We start from the raw sequence: 19753 nt of genomic DNA, 5'->3' as shown, positions 1-19753 counted from the left end.
ACCAGCTGCCGATTTCACAAACGCTAGGATTAATCCTTTTGAGTAACCCATCCTAACTTAGGATGGGTTCAATGCAACCTACCTCTTCGGATAGGGAACTTAACTCATCCTAAGTTCTAAGATTAATCCTAAGTTAGGAAGAGTTTGGTGAAATCGACGGCAGGGGTGGATTTTCTTAAGAGTTATGACTAGTCTTATCTCAAGTTAGGACGAGATACCTGACCTAACTTAGGACTAGCCTTAAGTTTTTAATATCTCCTAGGATTAGGACTAGTCCTAACTCTTTGTGAAATCAACCACAGGGCTCAGGTTTTTACAAAGAGTTAGGACTAGTCCTAACTTAGGACTAATCCTAGGAGATGTTAAAAACTTACGGCTAGTTAGGGCGAGTACATAGTCACTCGCACTGTTGCATTTAACATGTTTAAACTGTTTGTTTTTGTTTGAACAAGCCAACCACTAAGGCATTTAAGGGAAGTTTAAAATCTTAGGCCAAAAGAAAAGCTGAATTATTCTACATTCTTTAGACGAGGCAAGCACCAAAGGTCTTCAGAAATCAATCAATCTAAAGTACTTTTCCCCAAAAATAGACAAGAATTAAAATTATGCTTAAACTTTCCTTTGCCAAATATTATAAGGTATTCTTATTTTTACTGTCAAAAGAACTAAATAAGTGGAAGAATTTTTTTCAAAACAAGTCATCTTTTGACAATCTCCTTTCTTTGTTTGGTTCAGTGCTATTATAGATTTAATGTAAATAAAAATGCAGCTCATATTTTTAAAAAAGTGTCATGAGAAATCATTTTCATGCATGTGTTAACTTAATTGTAAAAATAGAAGATAAATAAATGGTTATTGCATTCTAAAAAATAATATAAATTTGTGTCTAATTTTTATTTTGTTGAACTGGCCATGAAGTAAATGGTACTCGTTTGTGTCCAAACCTATCTCATACAAATTTTCCAAACCAACTTTTGTCCCTCAGCCATGACATTCTTCCAACTTTAATCTAATTTGCGTTTTTTGGGGGGCCCTCAGGAAAAACCAGTTAACTTGTTATTAAATGGCCTGAAAAGGCTCACAAGCAAGACGTACTAACTGCCCTTCTTCGCCAATGAGTTAGCTAGCCAGACGTGTGGACAAGTTGTTTAATATCTGTCGCTGTGAAAAGCGAAACGACTCTCTCGCGAGACTGTTACTCTCAAACACTACGACGTAGATATTTAACGACTTGTCCACAAGTCTATTGAAGAGTGGGTGGGTGTGGTTTCCTTGTTTTAATCTTTCACCTAATTAGCCTTGGTGGGTTTCTTAAGGAAATGATCAAATGGACACCTTGTTAATTTAACCTCGATTAGAAACTAATTGAAGGTATAAAATGAAAAGTTTGATGAGTTTTCTCTCAATTAATTGGATGGACGACACCTTTTTATCAAATTATCGATTGTTCTAAAATCGAAATGTTACTGCAGTACCCGATTCTTTGATGGTCGATTTTGTCGCGTTAAGAAAAACCAAGACACTTTAATAATAGGAGACTTTCCAACGCTAGGCGGCAGCAGACATACCGGGTAAATTTCCATTGTTTACGTAGTTCTGAACATGCGCATAATTCTGAGAACAATGGATTTACCCGGTAAGTCTGCTGCCCTCTATCGTCCCAGAAAGTCTCCCATTAAACTGTTCCTTGCTCTATGCATAATAGGCCCCCTAATTTTCACAACTATTACTGTTTTGTTTTTGTTTTATAATGAGTTTTTTTTATAGCTCTTTTTATAGTTGAATGTAATCAAGAAACTGTAACTTTTTCTCAACAAACGCCCCCCCAAAAAAAAAAATAAAAAAAAGATCAAACGATCCCAAAACCAAATGTCTACTTTCCCTTTAAAATAATTTCTCTAGTGTGTAAAAGTGAAGGGCGCCCTCTTTGTGTAATCGAAACATTACAATCCGGAAGTTGCAGTCTCGAGTCAAAAGTCTAGTATCGATTCCACAGCATGCAGAGCGTACTCTCCATTGCTTTCGATGTCGTGCGTGTGACTGTGAGTTTATAAAAGAAAGTTTGGTGCACAATTCCCACATTACACACGGCAGAGAGAGCACAGCAAATCGCGTACACTAAACCTTGCAAGAAGTTCGCCGTTTACTGTTCGTCTTTGTAGAAGATTTCCAGGGAAACTTGCCATTTTTTTTACGTGGATTTGATTGGTATATTTCGGGCAGCCGTCATGGCAGCCAAGATTCGTGGAATGGTGAGCAAGCAGAAGAGACGGTATGTGGACGGCAGCTTCGATCTCGACTTAAGTTGTATCCTTTTTCTTTTGGCTTTGGATTTGGAAATGTGTATGACGTGAGTATGAAATGTTCATTGTAGTTTACCATGTTACTTGGTAACCGGTATTTAGCTGTTCAGTACACATTCACAGTGTTCAGTTCCTTATTATTATTAAACAGCCCAGCCCACTGCCCATGTGTTGTGGTTAGCATGGTTAGGCTTATATTAGGGTCCCATTCGGGCCTCTACCTCCATGATTTGACCAATTCATGGGGTGCGTTTTGGCAGCTGTACGTAACCAATAATTGTTTCTGAAGTCATAACCAAAACGGTAACCGAGCTAACAACTCGGTTGGCAGAACCATGCAGAACCAACGACCAACAACCGAAACAGTTTTTGGTTGGGGTTGGGGTCGCCAAAACGCACTCATGAATGGGGGCCGCTACGCTAGATGTGGCTGTGCAGCTAGTACTTGTTGTAGTATGCATGGAGGTAGAATGCATTGCAATGGATGGTTGTTTCGTCTAGCTAGGTACAGCAAGGCAAAAGCGTCTGGGCTATCCTAAATTTACAGTACACCCATGATGGAGGAAGGCATGAGCACTTGACTAGACAAGACGAGGACGTACAATGACATGAGAGACGGCGACACACTCGGCTTTACTTTTTAGGCTTATGTTTAATGTACAATGTATTTTTGTAGGTTGAGGTTCATGTCGAACATTGTTTATGGTATTGGTAAAATGTTCATGTCCTGAATAAACTAAAAAAGCAAGTCAGCTACATTGTCTATCAATCATTCTAAACACTTAGCACTGATGCTAAAAAAACTAAAAACTAAGTTAAGTATCCAAGGTTCCTTGGCTCAAGGGGAAGCCTTATGTTTCTAGAAGTACCTAATAAAAAGTAATCTTAGACAATGTGTCAAAATTCACTGGCAATGGCGTGCGCATGTTTGTCCAGGCCTATATGTTTGCAGCGTGAACTGACTGTACAGTGTACTGCTGCACAGTACCAATGCTTTGATCGCATGGGAGCTTTTATGTGGAATGTTTGTCTGACACAGTATTTTGTTCAAAAGTGGCATCTAAGACTAGTTGATCATCCGAACACTTGTCCTTTTCCAAAACTGCATTTTGATTTTGTTTCCTCGAGAGAGAAAAAACCCTGATGATTATATTTGTAATGTATTTTCACAACTTTCTTTCTTAGTTTACACATGTACCCATACAGTATGTTTAAGTTGTTTGTGTACACAGAACCAGAAAATTCTTTAGTCCATACACACGTCTTCACCCCCACCAAAAAAAAAAATATATATAACAAATAATAATAAATAAATAAATAAATTCTATTAAAAAAATATTTTTGGCTGAATATTTGTTATCTTACTGAATTAAAAAAAAAGTGGTCATCTTTACTTTGCCGAAACCTACCTCCATGTACCATGCTTCAGTTCTGATGAGGTCAAGAAAGGTCAGTGACCTACATGTAAGAAGGTGATGATTTGCTACTTGCTCTGTGGTAGTGGTCAAAGGTGTCAGATGCCATGGTGGGGAAAAATTTAAGGAATGGTGAAAATAAGTTCATGTTTCTTGTAATTTAGGTCTATTTTAAACAAAGAATGATCCGCTATCACTATCGAATTTCATTAATGGTGTATGAATTCCTTTGTTACATTAAGACTTATTGCATAGAAATTACGTGAATTTTGCAGTCTTTGCAATAATCATACATTTAAAAGAACTCTGGTATGTTTTTCCTTTTGACAGCCTACTTTTGACATTTTCAAAGAAAAAACCTCCCCGAAATATTTCAACATTGGCAAATTCTAAAAAAATAACCCTTATGTTGGTACATTTTTACATTGACATAGTATATGAATTTATATCACATGAGAAACCTCATTGCAACATAGACGGCTCAAAAGAATTTCCCCACCTCCGTGGCATGCCGTGGCAAGCAACAGCTTCCTGTTTATTTCCCTCACTCAAAGTTTATTACAAAATTTCCGGTGGTGACAGTAAGAAATTGAGTCTTGATTGAAAGAGAGAAACAACTTTTTTTAATGCAGTGTCCAAGCATTTAGGAGATTGACCCACTCAGAGCAAAGTGTGCGTGCTGAGTGACAGGAGACCTTGTGGTTTCACTGTATCAAAAGGGTCCTTATTGTATTTTTAAAACAATGTTCTCAGGTCTTTTTATCCCCCATTAAATTTTTGACTTTTCAAAAATTTCCTGTTGTTATCATGCAAACCAAACATGGGTGGTATTGAATGGTGAGGAAGGAGTGTTGAATAGTGTTCCTACAATGTTATTATATTATACTGTATTGCAGGCTGGCATAGATTATGTATAACTACTGATTTGTGATATTGCATGGTCAGACAGGAGGGTTGACTGTGTACTGAGTCAGTGCAAACATTATCACGTTGTAGACTGGCTTATACTTGTATAGTTAATTCAAAACCACAGTAGATAATATTGAATGGTCAGACAGTAGGAGGGTTGACTGTACATTAGTATGTCAATGCATTCACAGTATTCTATCAATATTGCAGGCTGGCATAAGTTTACAAATGTAAATGTGTTCAGAACCACAGTAAATTGCAGATGATGCTAAACGGGCTTACAGTACTGTGTACTGTGTCAATGCAAATAATTATATAGCAGACTTACTCGGTTTACTAAAAACCACAGTAGATGATATTGAATGGTCTCACAGTAGGAGGGTTCAACTTTTGATCTTTGAATGACGTCATCCAATCCACATCAAAAAAGTGACAAATGAAATTCCAATAACTAAAAAAAATGATGAATTTTTACGAAAGACTGCACCTGCAGTTAACAATTCTCATTCAACTGCTTCACTTTGTCTGGTCCCATCACTCAAAGAATTCCTTCGCTCGGCTTTAATTTGAGGTTAATGGTTTTACGTTACGCTGAGCCACCTGGACAGCTGCGCTAAGATCCTCTGACCTCAAAAGATATTCCTCTTCCCCGAAAAAGAAAGATAAGTAAACCGCCCTATCCCTTTCCCCTAACGAGCAGGTGCGCATTCAGCCCTGGTACGGTATAATATGAGTATCCTAACTGAATCAGTCTCGAGGTGAGATGAGTGGAGGTCAAAGGTGATTGTGTATATCCAGTATGAGATCCTCTTGTCCCCTTCCCCAAGCACCCCTCCCCCCTCTATTTAGTGAGGGATTGAACAAGGCTTCCAAGTTGGTTTAAGCCATTTTGAGATATGGAGGACACAGCACTATATATGACACTACAATGTATTAGGTTTGGGTAAAATTTTTCTGTATTTACACCCAAACCAAAGTGAACTAAACAGTGTCAACCGTACCTCAAAAAGGAAACGGGTACAGAAAGTTCTACTTGGGGGGAAACCCTGGGAAATGGCCATCCCTGCTGCAGAGTAGTAATGTAGGGGTAAAGGGTACACGTAAAACCCAGCCCCTGGGTATTCTTGATGCAACTGGAACCCAATGGAATAGGGACCTAGGCGGGGACAGTGTGAAAGTGCGCCGGTCTAGGGTGAACAGATTCCTAGGGTTCCCCAGGGTTCCCCAGGGATACCCCAGGGTTCCCCAGGGATACCCCAGGGTTCCCCAGGGATACCCAGGGCTTGTATTTCAAGGGGATAAGAGCCAATGTGTGAAAAGGCTTTATTTAAAGCTCAATTTCAAAGAACTGTTTAGCACGAAATAGTGCTCAGCGAATGTACAATATACTGCTAAACTTTTACTATAGCGGGCAACCAGTCACAAGTTATTATTTGGCTTGTAACCTGTTTCTGCTAAGCACTTTCTTTTTTCTGTGACAAGGGCAGTCTCTGCAGTCTGCTCTAGACATGGCACGATTCACCTAGATAGCAGAGCAATCTGTGCAAAATGTGTCAGGTTGAATTTGCTACTCAGATATTACCATTGTGTCTGCACACAATTTGTTCAGTCCAAATATTTTGCTATGCCAAAGTGCTGTATGAAATCGTTCCCTGCATGTTCTTTGTAACAGAGACCATAAAACCTTAGATTCCCACACTCAATTGTACTGTATTTGATCTGAGAACAGGAACATCTTTGTGGCGGGTGTTATCCTTTTGTACCGTGATAGCAGGGATCAGCCAGATCAGTTTGGCTTAAAAAAAAGCCTTTCACAGTGAGGCCACTAGGAAATTAAAAATAGTATCTTGTCTGGCCGAGTGTATTTTTATTTCCTGCAATTATAAATTGTTTAGGTAATTTTTTTTTAAAGATACATAATTGCCTATAAAACAAATATAAACAACAAGGGAAACTGACTTAGTAATGTATTTTGGGTTGAACGAGGAAGAAATATTTACTAGAGTGGGAGATGAAGTTTATACATACTTAACACATTATAAGGCCTGCATGTACTTTTCAAAAAAGTTTTAAGTTAATAAGTTCACAGTTTATTTCTCCTTGTAAATGCATTGTACAATCCTTGTCTAAAGGATCAGGAAATGACCCATATCTCTCATGTTCTAATGATCCATGCATAGTTGCACCACACATGCCCTTTACCATGGCTAGCGTATGCCATGCAGAGCTGTGACGTCGCACTACGGCAACAATGATGTGGCAGTTTCCCCAACAGCAGGAAATGGCTGCAAATAAATAAAATGTAAATATTAATCGTATTGCACATCTGACTGTGTCTGTAGGCGTAGATAGTTCTAGAAGTTATATAAGCACTTAAGCTGAACAAAGTTAAATTCCCTCCCTCTGTGTGTTGTAGAACTTGGAAATTTACTATAACTGTACATTGTTGAGTTTGGAAGATTAAATTAATTTTGACCATAGAAGTTTTCAATGTACCCTTTCCTGGCATGAAATTATCATGTAACTTTTTAACGATAGTAATGACAAAGTCTTATAAAGCGCTTCGATCCACCAAATGCAAATTTATCGGAGAGGCATTTGTTTTCCATTTGGTAAAATGTGTTAAAGCCATTTCAGGCCTGATACTTCACGGAGGCAACAGAGGCGATTGCCTTCGTTGCCCCTTGCCATTGCCTTGGTGCCCTTGAAATGCTCCAGTAGAAATTTACAATTTCCTCATAGGGTGCCCTTTGCCAAGGAGAAAATGCCTTGGTGCCCTTGCCCTTTCAAAAACAAAGCATACAGGCCTGCATTGGACACTTTTGGTACAAAAAAAAAATTAAAAGTTCACAGATTTACAAATAACTTACAGGGTTTACAGAAGGAAATGGTGAAAGACTTCTCTTGAAATATTATTCCATGAAATGCTTTACTTTTTGAGAAAACATTAAAACAATTATATCAATTCTCGATATCAAGAATTACGAATTTATTTTAAAGACAGTGGACACTATTGGTAATTGTCAAAGACCAGTCTTCTCACTTGCTGTATCGCAACATATGCATAAAATAACATACCTGTGAAAATTTAAGCTCAATCGGTCATCGAAGTTGCAAGATAATAATGAAAGAAAAAACACCCTGGTCACATGAAGTTGTGTGCTTTCAGATGCTTGATTTCGAGACCTCAAATTCTAAACTTGAGGTCTCGAAATCAAAAATACTTCTTTCTCGAAAACTACGTTACTTCAGAGGGAGCTGTTTCTCACAATGTTTTATACTATCAACCTCTCCCCATTACTCAATACCAAGTAAGGTTTTATGCTCATAATTATTTTGAGTAATTACCAATAGTGTCCACTGCCTTTAAACACATGTCATGACACGGCGAAACGTGTGGAAAAAAGGGTGGGTTTCCCTGTTATTTTCTCCGGACTCCGATGACCGATTGAGCCTAAATTTTCACAGGTTTGTTATTTTATATCTATAGAAGTTGTGATACACGAAGTGTGGGCCTTGGACATTAGTGTTTACCAAAAGTGTCCAATGGCTTTAAAGTGACTTTTGCAACTGTTGGAATTGGCAGTGCCAGCTTGTGAAAGACGTCGACTCAAATATCAATGTTGAGTTCACTATACAGTTGGCACCACCTCTTCCTTCCTTTCAGTATACTACTTTCATATCTGGCTGCCAAACTATTACAACCAAGATGTTTTTGTTAGGGTCTAAGGCTTACAAGGGTCCCATCTCCCAGGTGTCCAATATGCTGTGCAAGACAAACAAAAAATTTTGATCAAGTTAACTTTGAACGCGAACTCCATTTTTTCTCTGAAAGAAGACAAAGTGTCCAAAAGTCACTTGCGAGACCCAATATTGTTCCGTTCAGAGATTCTCTGTGAACAAAAGTCTGAACCTGAATGTTGAGAGCTCACCCCGTGCAGATGGATTACTGACCAGTTTTGTAGCGACGGTGGGCATTGCGGGGGCGAGCCTGCCCAGGCATCGATAACAAATTTCGCCCAGCACTCTGAACAAAATACACTGTGCTGCCCAGCACAGATTTACCCCAATTTGCACTTCAGCAATGATGGCCCCAAATCTAAACATGAATAATTTTGTTGAACCCCTTACACTTGGTGGACTAAATTGGATTTAGAGCCCACCACTAAAATTGGTCTAGCTACCACACCATTGATGGCAACTGTGTAACAACTCCCATGACCTCAAAATGCATATTTCCGGTGCCCTGTGGCAATTCATATACAAAGAAGTTTGTGTACATGATGTGAGAGTGGTTGCACCCATTTTCACAATGTACAAATGAACTGTAACATTTGTTGTGTAGGATCAATAGAATGGTAAGGTTTGGCCGTCAGTGACACACCCCAATGAGTTGCGTCATTGGCGGTCTTGCCCACAAATCTGTTAGTCCTGTCAACCCTGAATGTTCTTTTGTCTGTGTGTTGTCAGTTTCATTTTGTGTGACACCTATTCCAATCTAAAGACCTGAGGTTTTGAATCTGATAAATCTGAAAGCACACAATTCTATTGACAATGGGTAGTTTTTTCTTTCATTTTTCTCTTGAAACTTCAATGACCAATTGAACCCAATTTTTCACAGGTTTAGTATTCTGGGCATGTCGGGATGCCACCAAGTGAGAAGACTGGTCTTTGACAATTACAACTGAATTACCAAAAGCATACTATGCTTTTAAGTTTGTAGTTTGAAACTGAAGTGAGAAACTTTGTCCACGATCTGTCCAAGATTGTGTTGTATCTCCTTGGCTGCTCCTAATCAAGTTGCCCCTCCAATTACCCAGACAATAGACCCCCTTCAGTTGAGTCATTTACCCCTGCTAATGTGCTAATTGGATAGGCCTTGGAGTTCACCATTATGAAAAAAGGGAGTGGAAACCCCCCTTTTTTGTTTACTAGTGTCCAGGGCCTAAATTATAGAGCTGCTTTAAAAGCGCAACAAGTAGCTAAGCACAACAGTTTATGCTTATCGGAATAATGTTACCAGCCAAGCTACAAAATAAGTAAAATTACAAATCCTTTTTAGTATCAAGTCTGAGGCTTGGTTTCTATTGTTAGTTATGAGAAACTGATCTCTGTTACCTTTGTGACTTATCAGTCATGTTTGTTTTGGATTTTGTTTTTTCCTTGTCGAGCTTGCTTGTGCCTCTTCCAGGATGTTGATTATCTATTCATCTTCAGATTCCTTAACTATCGTTCACCAGATATATATCCAAATATTATTGCAATGGGCTTTCCTGCAGAGAAACTTGAAGGCGTATACCGGAATAACATTGAGACAATTGTTAAGTAAGTATCGTTTTTCTTCTTCTTTTTTTTACTGACCTTATATAATTTTAAGGAGAGCAAAGGATTGTTTTTAAACCTACAATAAAACCATTTCAAAAGGTGAGTTACTGCGATTTTGCTGAAAACCTTGAACCATGAGAGGTACTTTTGTGAACAGTCACTTTTTAATAAAATCTTGTCTGAAGTAATTTTGAATAGGAAGATCTCATGCAAATGTAACATTCAATATGGTTGGGGACAAACTTGGTCCCCGGCGTTTGAATACGTGTGAGACTTGCACAGTCATGATCGGCAAATTCAGTTGATCTCTGTAGACATTAAATAGAAGTCCTTAAATGGCAAAATCGATGTAACGGACTAATGGACCTACAATGTACGATCATGTGCAATACATGTGATGACGTCAATCCAACATTATTAAAGACCTAGATTCATTTCCTAGTACTCTGGCAACTTGGAAATTTACATAAAATATGCACACTCTTATATTCATCATTCGTGATCGTGCCTTTAGGCAACTTCCTTTTTGTTGGATTTTTGTATTTTTTATTTTTTTATATTTTGTAAAGCTTTCGTAGCAACAAATACTTCATCTTTGTAATCGTCAAAAGTACTTGTATACACTACATTTAAACTGCAAATTAGAGGGGGAAAATAAAAAGAGTAAATACACTTTAACTACTAATTCTTAATGTGTAGGCACCACACAACCAACAAAAGTTTGGTTAAATGTCAAATTTTACCAATACAATATACTTTGACATGCAATACATTCTGGTTGAACACACCATACCATGGCATTTTAAGTTTATTCAGTCGATCCAAGAAAAAGAACAGGCAGATTATTTGATTGTGCCGTCACCCTTTTACAAAGTTGATGATGTCAGCAAAGTATTCAGCCCCCACCCTAACCACTAATTGTTTCGGTGACAACTGTGGTACTATTGTGTAACCCATGATCCCCCAAACGTCTTTTTATGATGGGTAAGACCATGGGTTGTATTGACTGAGTCAGCAGCCAGACTAATTAAACCGAGAGCCAGACTGAATTTGTCCACTCATGCACAGTGCCTGGGTGTACTATTTTTAAAGTACACGGTGATAGACCGGTGGTTAGCGCACAGCAGGACAGATTTGTTCAGATTGGCTAAAAATATTTCAGCCTGTGATTAATTGAATCACAGGAAATGATGCCTATAAAGGAATAACGTATTTGTCTGTGTTTGTGTGATGTATTTTTTGGCAGAGGTTTTACAGTCGTATGTAAGGTACATAAACATGTATGTGATGCACGATTGATAACCATCTACAAAAAAAACTTCCTGTAGGTTATAGGAACTATTTTAATCTTTGTAGCCCACTGCTATTTTTATCTTGCTCATTAGCGTGGAACCAAAGCATGTGCCCATTTGTCAAAAGGAAATTTTTTCGTGGACAAATTCTGCCGTTTAATACAAAAGTTGGCACAGAACACTAATTTTCTTTTCTCAAAAAGTAGGGGTAGATTCTGCATTCAGCTGAAACTTCCATATAGTTGACTTTCGTTGTATCTTTCTTTATAATTTTGCCTGTAAATCGGCATTATGTTGACAAAAACCAAATAATGACCCTACCCTTAAATTATTTTACTGAATTTATAAGGTGCATTTTTTTGTTTTGTCTTTTCAGGTTTTTGGAGGAAAGACATGGGGAACACTACAAAGTTTACAATTTGTAAGTATTCAACAATTTGTTTTTATCTATGTTTAAGGAAATTGGAAAATTCGAAAACACAATTTTTAAAGTATGTTTTGTCGTTTTTTTTATGGGTAGATATGAAATAGTGTTTCATGATTTCGCGGCAACATCAGAAAAAGTAATTAAATTTGAATAAATATTGTTGTTTTGGACACTTGTTAAGGAATGGTGCTGTTTTTTTAAATAGTGTATTGAGCACCTTTTCGAACACATAGGTATGCACATTATAGGTAATATATTTTGCAATTGACTTTTTAAAAGGTTATTTTAATCCCTTAGTGACCGTAGTTGCCACTTGCAATCCTTCGGGCTCCAGCTGGTTCTCTTTCCTTCCTCTGTATTTTAATCGCTCTTGTTGTATCTTTACAAAATGTTACCCTTATTGAAACGTACTTTTTTTATCTGCCCGAGAAACATTTATTTAGCATAATTTAACCACTTTAAGCATTGGTAGTCTGGTATCTTTAAGATAGAGCCAGACTGAGTGAAATGAATAGTATCCGTCCATCTTAGCATCTATATCTCAGTCTCACCATAGGGGGGCGTTAAGGTGAATTGGCTCGGTGTTATAGAAAGGTACACAGTGGCCCTGGGCCAACCCCCCCATGGGGGCCAACCCCCCATGGGACTAGCCCAACACAGACACTTTACCTGATTAGCATTACGTACATGTACAGGCAGCCCGTCATACAGCAAAGCTGACGTACTCTGCTGATTGGCTGACGGAGCTGACCTGATGAAACCAATCGGCAGGGGGGGAGAGAGACGTACGGGTCTCTATTCCCATAGGGGACAGTTGCCATGGTAACGTCAGAGCAAATATATGCCTTGGTTTCAATGGGACAGCTTGGGCCGGCAGTTGTCATGGGTTTTGTTTCTATGTATTATTTGTGGTTGGTTACAGACTACTTAAGGATACTAGCTTTGATGCAATTGCAAGGCATCCTGTGGTGCTAGTTTGTAAGCGTGTGCATGTCTTACATATTTTCTTATCTTTTTAGTAAAAAAATAATTGTATAATATACATGAAGTAATTTGTGATACTGTACTTGTAATTTTACTTGATCTCAGCACAATCTTAGGTTCGCTTTTAAATGTAGTGGTAATTTTTCTGATAAATAAAAGAAATATAGTTTTGGGGTGAACACAGAAACATTGGACCTGCTAGCTGGTGCTCTTCCAACTAGGCCTAATTTCATACTTCTTTACTTAAAGACACTGGACACTATTGGTTCTTGTCAAACACCAGTATTCTCACTTGATGTATCTCAACATATATGCACGTCACACAAAGTTGTGTGCTTTCGAGACCTCAAATTCGAAATCATTACCATTAATTCAATAGAAAGGTGTTTATCAGACTCAAGGTTAGCATTTTAACATTAATTTATTTTGGTTTAAGACATTACACAGTGTGCTCTGTGTTTTCTTTATTCAGTTGAAACACATAAGACTGCGCGCTGGACTTGTCCAGTCATGAGTTTACAGGCCCGACACTCAAGTTACTGGCCCAGGGCCTGTGGTCCTGTGTAATATTAAATTAAGCCATGTATCTAGCTGAAATTGCAAATGGCTTACTGACCAAAATGACCGGTGGTTTAAGAGCAAACAAATTTAATGGTCTATAAGCATAACGCTTCAACCCTACTAGCAGAGTCTTTGTAAAAGGCCGTCAGAAGTACTCTGCTAGGGTCGAAATGTGAGGAGGCCATAAGTAATTATTAGAAAATAAATTAATAATCTAGAAATCTAGTGAGGTCACTACATTGGATCCTTGTACCAGTATATATATAGGGTGCGTTCGTTTAGCTCCCTTGGGTCGACCCCGGTGTGTGGCGGTTTTTTTTTCCAGGACGAACGTGGGTAATTATCTGCACACACTCGTCTGGGGAAAAAAAACGCCACACACCGGGGTCGACCCAGGGAAGCTAAACGAATGCACCCATAATGTGAAATTTGAAGGTTGCATGTGCTTGCAAAGTGTGTCTGTTTTAGTGGACAATTGCTCAGGGAAAAGAAGAAGAAGTTTTATAAAGAACAATACGTATATTATTTCTTTTCATTGTCATATTCTAGATGTTCGGAGAGGAACTACGACACCTCAAAGTTCTGCAACAGAGTTGCTCATTACCCATTCGATGATCACAACCCGCCAAGGTTTGAGCTCATCAAACCCTTCTGTGAAGACCTCGATCAATGGCTTGCCTCGGAGAGCGACAAGAATGTTGCCGCTATTCACTGCAAAGCGGGCAAGGTGTGTTACCCTTCCTTCTTCGTCCCTACCTCACTGGATACCCACCTGGGCTTAATTTCATAAAGCCTTTAAGCACAAAAACTTGCTCAGCAGAAAATTATTTTGCTTAGCAAAAACAGGTTACCAACCGAATACGAAACAGTCACTATTGCTGTGACTGGTACCACAATAATTTCCTGCTAAGCCAAGAGTTTTCGCTTAGCAGCTTTATGAAAATTTCAGTGAATTTTGACTGATCCTCTGTAGTTTTAAGTAGCATTTAGCCAGCAGATCACTTTAGGGAAAACTCTTTGTAACCTAGATGTTATTCTTCCATCACTTAAAAATCACTTTTTGTTTGTTTACATTTTAGGGAAGGACGGGGGTGATGATTTGCGCTTACATGCTACATCGGCAGCTCTACAAGACGGCAGATGCTGCTCAAGCCCACTATGCTTCAGCTAGAACAATGAATGGAAAGGTAACGTCACACCCCATAACCCCCCCCTCCCTTCCCCCCTCCGCTTACATGCTACATCGGCAGCTCTACAAGACGGCAGATGCTGCTCAAGCCCACTATGCTTCAGCTAGAACAATGAAAGGAAAGGTAACGTCACACCCCATAACCCCCCCCTCCCTTCCCCCCTCCGCTTACATGCTACATCGGCAGCTCTACAAGACGGCAGATGCTGCTCAAGCCCACTATGCTTCAGCTAGAACAATGAATGGAAAGGTAACGTCACACCCCATAACCCCCCCTCCCTTCCCCCCTCCGCTTACATGCTACATCGGCAGCTCTACAAGACGGCAGATGCTGCTCAAGCCCACTATGCTTCAGCTAGAACAATGAATGGAAAGGTAACGTCACACCTCATAACCCCCCCCCCCCTCTACCCTTCCCCCCTCCGACAACTCTACGTTTTCAGCGTCGGCAGTTCAGGTCTTAGCCCTCCTACTATTGGTGCCATTAATGCCAATGAGTTTGACCGACAAGTCCTGGAATTATACAGAGGCCACGGCCTCTGTTGCTCTTGATCTGGGCCTTGGTGCTCCTTCAACATTTTCCCTTATACTTTAAGACTTTCCCAAGGAAGTGCCCTTGGTGCCCAGTGCAAAATGAAAATGACGTTGCCCTCTCGTAAATGAAATTCCAAACCCCTTGTCTTACATTTGTTACGTTTTCAATTGTTAGGGAGTAACGATACCGTCACAAAAGAGATACGTTGAGTATTACGGCGACCTCGTCTTCAAACAACTCCAATACAAACCGACGACGCTATTGCTCCGGCAGATTCGACTGGAGACGATACCCATGATCAGCGGCGGGACGTGTTCGCCGTCGTTCACCATCTACCAACAGAAAGTCAAGATTTTCACATCTCAAACAAACGAGGTAAAAATTTAATGACAGTCTCATCTTTGTCTGAGCCCCAGTGTTGCACATCAATTTAAGTTGTTCAAAAATCTAACATCTATAATCTTGATGTGTCCTTTGATGCATTCAAGATTAATGCATTCATTAATCTTCAATGCCAGTTTATTTTAATCTTCGAAGGCGAGTTTGTTAAAAAGTCTAGCACCCCATAAAAGAAGACAAGCATTTTGACATTTCATGTTTTGTATTCTTCAAACTAGATGTGTCCTTTGTTCCAATCAAGATAGCCTTTCTTTAACCTCGAAGCGATCTTGATGAATTTATTTATATACACTGTAATTGAAAAGCACACATCTGAATAATGAAAACCTTGATTTTTTGTCCCCCCCCCCCCTAGGGTATTGATTTGGAGAATTTAAATCAATACCCAGAGCCGTGAACAGACGAGGACGGAATCCAACTCCTGTCAGCTTTCAAGTGACCCCGCCCCCCCCCCCCTTGTGATCATGTCCGATTGCGTGGGATTTTCTTTAAAAGAAATCCCAAATTAGAATGATATCTCACCCATCATCCCTATTTCGTTTTCAATATTGGCTTAGATTTCCTTTGCGGAAGGTGTTGTGTTGCATTTGCGTGGGAGAGGTTAAAGGCACTGGACACTATTGGTAATTGTCAAATACCAAAATACCAGTCTACGAACTCGGTGTACATGTATCTCAACATATGATACATAAAAATAACAAACCTGAGAAAAATTTGAACTCAATTGGTCGTCAAAGTTGCGAGAGAAGAATGGAGTACAAAAATTAACCTTGTCGCACAACCTGTGTGCTTTCAGATGCCTTGAATTCGAAACCTCAGCTGAGGTCTCGAATTCAATTTAAATATTTTAGTGAGAAACTACTTCTTTCTCAAAAACTATGTTACTTCAGAGGGAGCCGTTTCTCACAATGTTTTATACTATCAACAGCTCTCCATTGCTCGTTGCCAAGTAAGTATTTATGCTAACAATTATTTGGAGTAATTACCAGTGTCCAGTGCCATTGAAAGAAATCCAAAATTAGAATGATATCTGATCCTTTTTCGATAATGGCTGAGATTTCCTTTCGTGGTAGGAAGTGTTGTGTTGCATTTGCTTACCACTGGACCACCAATTTGAACAACCTCTACACGACAACAAGTCATTCATAATGCCTGTAAGCACTAAAACTTGCTAAGCATAGAAAATCTCGCTTAGCAGAAACAGGTTACCAGCCAACATTCCATCAAGTTTGCACTGTAGTGGCTGGTATGCCATCTTTCTTTTCCAGGAATCAAACACATTTTTAGAAGTGATTCATGATTTTATTATCCTGGGTACTGATTCAGCAACGTTTGCAATGCATTTGTAGCGGTTCAACTTTCAAGGAAATACGTCTCAAGTTTTTGAAACTTTGTAACAGCTGTATGCTGCCACCATTGTGTCATGTTTCCAGAGTCAAAAAGCAATAATGTATGATGATTGTCTTGAACCACACAAGGGGATCTGACTATTTTACCATCTAGGGCCCAATTTCAAATCAGCTGTTAAGCAGCAAATACTGCTTAGCAAATTTCTTAATTTTTTACAGATTTTTCTCTCTCTCTGGCCACAGTGTGTCAAGCAAAGCGAAGATTTGTTATTTGTTTTATAAGCAAAGAAATGTTGGGGTTTTGTTTGTGGTTTTTATTTTCATATTTAGACATTTCAGTTAGACGACTTTTGCACAAATCTAAGATGAATTTGATTGTTTTGAAGATTTTGTTTCCTTCTGTTTGTCCACAGGGTGTCAAGCGAAAAGAAAAGACCATAGAGTGCACCTTGCCACAGCCGGTCCCCGTTTGCGGCGACATCAGAATTGAATTCTACCACCGGCAAAACCTTCTCAAAAAGGTAAGAGGATATGAATGTCTTCAATAGAGGATTTCCATAAACCCCTTGCAAACAGCGCCCTCACTGATGCGAAATGAGGCGCGTGATTAAATTTGGTTACGACTCTTAAAATTAGCAGCAATAAAACTAGGTTAGAAGCCTTCTATAGTATAAAGCATTTTAAGAAACATTTCACGTTTAGGTAATGTGGTTATAATGTGAAAAGACATCAGTTGTTATGCCCCAGAATTTAAATTTTAAAAGCGTTACTGCAGTAGCGTTTCTTAGGATGTGTATTCCTATTGGGAATTATTCTTCTTGCGTGGACATAAACAGCTCTGGAGTTTAGGCGAGTTTCGATGAGGAAATGGGGGAGGGAAAACCTCGAATGGGATTGGATGATAATGAAAGTGTCCTCAGTTTAATATTGTTCAGGTAGTGAAACAAAGAAACCCTTCATGTACATTTCCAATAAACCGGAGGTCTAAAGAAATCTTTGCAGAGAAAATGTTTGAAGAATTGTTCAATTTTAGATGCGGGATGAAAAACGCAATTGCAGAAAACAGAAAATAAATTAATTCCGAAGGAGAGTGTACAGTTCGTAGTGATGTCGAGATTCTGTAATTCTTAAAAACAAAATGTAACACCCTGGAAGTTTGAGAGAAATTTCACTTGCCCATTTTTCATTTTTGTGTTGACCCCTTCCCAAATCAACAACTAGTTTCTTTGTTGTTTCAGGACAAGCTATTTCATTTCTGGTTCAACACATTCTTCGTTCCGAGCTGCAAGACAACATCCTCAACCAACGGATCGGTGCCTGAGGTTTGCCAGCTACCGGGCGCCAGGCGCACCATGGTACTAACGCTAAAGAAGGACGAAGTAGACAAGGCTAACAAAGACAAAACCAACAAAGTGTTCTCACCCAACTTTAAGGTGAGTCCATCGGGGTGACTCATTCCCCCCTCCTCTCCCCTCCCCCATCTAGACAAACGACCCTAAGGATTAATTAGCTAGACGAGTAACACTTGTTCAGCGTCCCTGCGCTTAATTTCCCCCCACTCCCATTTTCATTTCCAATTTTAAAGACAAAGACGTTTCTAACGAAAGGAATGAGCCACCTGGTTTGTCTGAAGCTTGAGTTGAGGCCACTCGAAACTGTCACCGCAAGGCTTTGGGCAGTTCCTCGGTCTTATCTCTTTTACTTCATCCTCCATACTTTCTTGAAAGATGTGAACCAGACAGTGAAGTTAATTGAAGAGAGTCTAAGGCCCTTTCCGAATTTGTGGCTATCCAGCTGTAGCCGTAGTCCCAACAGCCTAATCTGGTATCATGTCTAAACCTCAACCTTTTCCATTTGTGATGGCAGGAATAGTTTTCGAACTCCCTGAAATATGGCGCCTTCAAGTGTTCAATGCCTGTATTTCTAGAAAACTTCATTAGAAAACAGGGCTCAGTTTTATCAAGGTGCTTAAGCACGAAAGGTAGCTAAAGCACAACAAAGATATACTGACCAGAATCAGGTTACCAGCCAAAATGCCATTTGACATCTACCATCTGTGAGTGGTATCCTGTTCATTTTTGCTAAGCATGAAATTATGAAGCAATTTGCATAGTTTGGGTAGTCAGGTTGGCTCAGTGTTTTCTGTCCCTGCCTTTCACCTCCGTTCTCTGCTGAGTTTTGATTCGGTCCATCCACACCCCTAAATATTTATCTTTTGCATTGTCCTCAGGTAACGTGTATATTCAGCAACGTCGACAGCGACAAAGAAAGACGGACGTCGGAGGACAGCGGGCAGTCGTCCGGAACGGGAAGCGACCATAGTGACCTCGATGACATCTCAGACACGGATTCCGAGTCGGAATGGAGCCCGGCAGAAGTAACTCACGTATGATTGCAATTAAATAAAAAAAGCTCTTATCTTATTGTAACCCCCTCTCTCTTATTTGAACCAGGGTGCTAAGATGTTTTCCACTCTGTTCGGGACCCAGTTTCATAAAGCCTGTAAGCATAAAAACTTGCTAAGCACAAAAAACCTGCTAAGCAAAAAAAAAACTGTTAACAGAAACTGGTTACCAGCCAAAACTCCATAGAGTTTACATTGTTGTGACTGGTGCCCCACTCACTTTTTGCTTAGCCAAATATTTGCTAAGTAATATTTTCTGCTTAATAGCTTTATGAATTTGGGCCTAGGTCTACCCTGTTAAAACCCACACCTAGGCAGCCGACAATCACGCACAACTGCTTTTCTGTGAAAATTCCTTAAGGAAAGGTGCTCACATTTTATAGAAAATGACATCCAAATTTCTGTTTTGACTTTTGTATATTATTATGCTACAATGCCTCATCGAGGCATATACATGTTTATTTGCATGAGTGCTGGCCATTACCCCCCAGAACAAAACTCCTTCCATATGTACATGATTTTGAGAATTTGTTTGCATTATTTTTAAAATCATCAAAGCAAGTTGTTTTAAAACCAAGATTCATTCCTCTTTGCATTGTTCGATTTTGTGGCGTTTGTAAGCAGAGGGAGGCGGGGCTTTTTTAGAGGGGGAGGGCTCAAG

General features: G+C 39.4%; 1 protein-coding gene across 1 annotated transcript; it reads left to right on the top strand.

Annotated features, from left to right (window-relative positions):
* The first annotated feature begins 2036 nt into the window (after positions 1 to 2036).
* LOC117303724 (phosphatidylinositol 3,4,5-trisphosphate 3-phosphatase and dual-specificity protein phosphatase PTEN-like) lies at positions 2037 to 19245 on the top strand. Its single transcript, XM_033788024.1, has 9 exons — positions 2037 to 2307; positions 9868 to 9952; positions 11621 to 11665; positions 13766 to 13943; positions 14296 to 14403; positions 15115 to 15315; positions 17102 to 17209; positions 17927 to 18121; positions 18919 to 19245. The coding sequence occupies exons 1-9, from the start codon at positions 2229 to 2231 to the stop codon at positions 19078 to 19080; spliced, it is 1161 nt and encodes a 386-aa protein (XP_033643915.1). The 5' UTR covers positions 2037 to 2228; the 3' UTR covers positions 19081 to 19245.
* Positions 19246 to 19753: the final 508 nt, after the last annotated feature.

Source organism: Asterias rubens, chromosome 20 (genome assembly GCF_902459465.1).
Source record: "Asterias rubens chromosome 20, eAstRub1.3, whole genome shotgun sequence".
Classification (NCBI taxonomy): Eukaryota; Metazoa; Echinodermata; class Asteroidea; order Forcipulatida; family Asteriidae; genus Asterias; species Asterias rubens.
This window is presented reverse-complemented; position numbering and strand designations above follow the sequence as displayed.

Bases quoted from the DNA above. Each gene is read 5' to 3' on its own strand.
- LOC117303724 (XM_033788024.1), top strand. From the start codon at position 2,229: ATGGCAGCCAAGATTCGTGGAATGGTGAGCAAGCAGAAGAGACGGTAT. The intron at 11,666-13,765 runs GTAAGTATTCAA...GTCATATTCTAG, and splicing joins CACTACAAAGTTTACAATTT to ATGTTCGGAGAGGAACTACG. The intron at 13,944-14,295 runs GTGTGTTACCCT...TTTACATTTTAG, and splicing joins TTCACTGCAAAGCGGGCAAG to GGAAGGACGGGGGTGATGAT.